We start from the raw sequence: 3,753 nt of genomic DNA, 5'->3' as shown, positions 1-3,753 counted from the left end.
GCCTCAGGAGCTCCTTTTACACTCCTGTTCCCCCAAATTCTGCTCCCCAGTGCTCCCAATTTCCTACCTGCCTGGTTCCTGAAAAGGAATCCAACAGAAAAGGAAAGATGAGGGCTGTAGCAATTATGGAAGGTTTATTTTTATTAAAATTAAGCTTTAAAATATACAGGGTCTTCTCTTCCTGGACTGCTATCTCTCTCTTTATTTAAAGCTGGGCTGCTCTCCCTGGGGAATACCTGCCTGCTGGGCAACTAGGAGTCGACAAGGGCTTCATGGCCCCTGATCAACCACCCAAGCAACCCAATTCCTCTTCTTCCATCCTAGGGGGACAGGGAGAGTCCCACTCAAGCTTTGGGGTCCTGGGCTGCCTCAGCCAGCTGGCCTTCGATGCTGGCAGTCCAAAGCCAGCAAGGGCCACTTGAGCTGGTTGTGGGGAAGGCAGGAAGGAGCAGGCGGAAGGGCAGGGCAGGGTGGGGTGCAGGGGGCGGAGGTGGGGGAGGGCTTACCTTGATGAGAGAATTGGGCAGGTTGTTTCGGTCTATCCAGAGCAGGTTCCCAATCAGGGGGAGGGGCGTGGGTCCAGGGGGCATCTTGCCCCTTCGGCGCATTTGCTGCCAAGAGGAGAGGAGCAGGAGGCCGGCCAGGGAGAGGGCCAGGAAGAGGGTCCCTGCTTCCAGGAGATCCATGGGGACGGGCAGCTCCAGCACTTGCCAGGTGCTGCTGTGGAGAGAGTGTCAGCCTGACTCTCCGGGGACCTAATATAGGATCCGGAAAGAAATGCAACGCCCACCTCATCATCCAGGTTGTGCAACACCCCAGGTCCCTTCCAAGCGAGGCAGGAGTCTGCCTATTGCGCATTTCTGCCCATTCTGCGCATTCCATGGTCCAAGTCTGCTATGTCCACTGGGCTTCCATGTCCACCATCTGCACAGCCCAGCCAGAGAGATGTGAGCTGGGTGTGATTGATGCTGAAGAGCAGCAAAAGACGAGCAGGTGGTGGCATCTCGCCCACCTTGGCTGACCACAGAAGGGTGAGGAGGGTTGGAGGAGGACTTGCACCAGAGGCCCCCAGAACCTCCCACGGTTCCAGGCAAGGAAGGACATCTTGGAGCTGCCCTCTGGAATGCAAGAATGGGTGCATACTACCCCCAGGAGGGAATCTGCCCCCCCCCACATGCGTGCATTGATGGGGAAGGAGATGCCTCTCCTGTTTTGAGGGCAGGAGACCCCAAAGGCTGTGATTCAGGGTCTGTGAGCATGCAGGGCAAGGAAAACTCATTGACTGAGCTTTGGGTCAACTGCGAGAACAGCAGCCCAGCAATCCGGGGAGGGGGGGAAAGCATCACTAAACCTTGTAGGTTTAGGGGCTGTGGCCAATTGCATTTGAGGTCTCAATCCGTGAAGGCAAAGGACAGGCTAAAAAGCCCCTGCTTAGAAGGGGGAATGAAAGAAGCCAAGAGATGCACCAGCCATGGGCGGGCAATGCCCCTGCACTCCTCTCTGCCCCTCTGCCCTCCGCAAGCGATGTGTGCAGGTGATGAGCCAAGGGGAAAATGCCAGGAAACCCTCCAGATGTCCTCAAGCACACGGCTGCTCCTGGGCTGTTCTCCCAGGTGGGAATTGACTGAAGGTGATCCAAAGTTTCTGCTGTTCCTGCCCTCCCCCGACCGCTGGACTGGCCAAAGGCCTGAGCGGGCAGTTCTTTGCGCCTGCTGCACAAGGGTTGTCTCTCACACCCCCAGCGCTGCTGCTGACGGTGTGTTTGGATGCCCCCCTCTGTCCTGCCTAGGACAAGGGGGCGGGGCTTCCGATGGCAGCCCTTGGTTTCTCCAGGTGGGCAGGGCCAGGTGAGGGAAGCAGAGAGGATAGTCAGGCCGGCCGCTTCTCTTTCCCCCAATGGCCTTCCTCCTCCTTCAGCTGCCCTCCTGCTTCCTGGGACCAGGCGGGAGGAGGCTGGGTGGCCCATCCCTGGCACAGCAGCTGCTTTGGCCCCTGAGACCCTGCAGCCCCTTCAGGGTCTGGTGAAGAAACTCCTCTGTGTCAAGGTCTGAGCAGGCGTTGACCAACAGAGGAAGCCCCGGCAGCCTGCAAGGGAGCAGCCCACTCCTCTCGGGTGACGGCAGGGGGCCCAGGCAGAATAGGGCAAAGCGGCCGTCCTTGGCCCTCCCACACATCCTGAGACCTTGCAAGGGATGGCTGGAAAATTTGCCTTCAGAGGCCTCACCAGGGACATTCCTGCCCTTTAGCACGTTTGCCCGCCTCGGGTGCCTCAGGGGATAAAACCGGTCCAGGCAGTGCAAGGGGCAGCTGCTGAGCCCTGTGACCTTTGACCACAGCCCCCTTTAAGGAAAGAGCCTATAATTTTGCTCTTTGGGGTCAAAGCATGAAGTAATAGATACAGAGGGGAGGCATAGGGCGATCCCCATCTGGGGCTAGGGAGGCTGGGCCGATGGGCAGAAGAGGGGCAGTCCTGTGAATTGCAATAGTGGTGAATATCTGTAGCTCGTGTGTAGGATGAGGGTGAAGCTTGTGGGCTGCTTTCCATACGTCTCATTACCACGTTATCTAGCCTGGTAACGAGACATTTGGAAACCAACCCACAAGCTTGGAGAAGGAACCTTCACCCTCATTCCTGTGAATGCCCACTGACTCCCCCCAAGTGGGACCCCCTTCTTTCCCAGGGAAAGGCAGCCACCATCCTCCCCAGGGCTGGCACAGCTCTCTGCAAGGCTCTTCATCTGCCTGGGGGTCCCTGGGAGTGGGGCCCCTTCTGCTGCCCAGTGGCCTGGGCTCCTTTCCACGCAGCCGCATCCAGTTCAGAGAAAAGGGCTGACTCTCAGCCCAAAGAAGACACATCAGTAGCTCAGGAAGGCCACGACTTGTTCCCAGACCCCTTGCCTCAATTTCCCTCTTGGTAGATGTGCCATTGCACCCACTTTTCGAGGTTCCCCAGGAAGCTCAGTAGGTGAGACCACAGGGTGGGTGGGTGGATTATAACATTGGGGGGGGGGAGGGAAAGCTGCAGTTTGCTTTTAATTACCTCCTTCAGGGAAACATGTCAAAAGACCTTCTGGGGGCTCAAATTCTTGGGAGGGTCTCATGCCGATTAAAGCAGACCAGAAGCCAAGAGGAACTCTTTGATTATTGCAGATGAGTTACAAGCATTGCAAGGAATTCCGGAATTCCAGCTGCTCCTTTCCCAGGTAGCCTGGAAGGGATTCCTCAAGGGCAGAAGAGTCTGAAATGCTGCTCAGGAAGGACGAGGAAAGGACAGGCCGGCCCTTGGCACCAACTGGCCCCAGCCTCAAGCTCCACCTGCTGGCACAGGACCCTTCAACTTCCCCTCCGCTTCCATTTTAGGCTGGCTAAGAATGTTTATTCGTATACAGAACAGGTCAACATAGAGAGGAGATTTTACAAAACAGAAACCCGCCTGAGTTGGGAACTTCAAAGGAGAGAGGCAGGATCGAACTAGACTGTCTGAGAAGGAGGGAGACCAGGGACCACAGAGGCACAGAGGTTGGGGTACAGGAGCAGGAGCCGCAGTGCAATGCAAGGGAGGGGGTGCCCGTAGGTGCCAGGCTCTCTGCAGATGGAGAGGCGGCTGCGGTGCCCTCAGCAGGAGAGGCATGTCCTTAGAGGGCACCTCCTGCAGCCAGAAGGAATCGGCAGGGAGGGAGCAGAGGCAGAAAGGAACGTTGCAAATGCTCCAGAGGGCCCCCCACTCAGCGGGGGACGACTGAGACCTCATAG

At 57.3% G+C, this 3,753-nt stretch overlaps 1 protein-coding gene across 1 annotated transcript in view; it reads right to left on the bottom strand.

The window, feature by feature from the left end:
- Positions 1–686, bottom strand: part of LOC107285660 (cytochrome P450 2A6-like) — a 4,665-nt gene extending 3,979 nt beyond the window's left edge. Inside the window, exon 1 of the mRNA XM_015813874.1 lies at positions 507–686. Within this exon, the coding sequence (XP_015669360.1) occupies positions 507–686 (180 nt within the window). The remainder of the gene's footprint in view (positions 1–506) is intronic.
- Positions 687–3,753: the final 3,067 nt, after the last annotated feature.

The sequence above is a fragment of the Protobothrops mucrosquamatus genome, unplaced genomic scaffold, assembly GCF_001527695.2.
Source record: "Protobothrops mucrosquamatus isolate PMUCROS unplaced genomic scaffold, P.Mucros_1.0 scaffold201, whole genome shotgun sequence".
Lineage (NCBI taxonomy): Eukaryota > Metazoa > Chordata > Lepidosauria > Squamata > Viperidae > Protobothrops > Protobothrops mucrosquamatus.
Note: the sequence above shows the minus strand (reverse complement) of the source record. Positions and strands in the feature narration are given on the sequence as shown.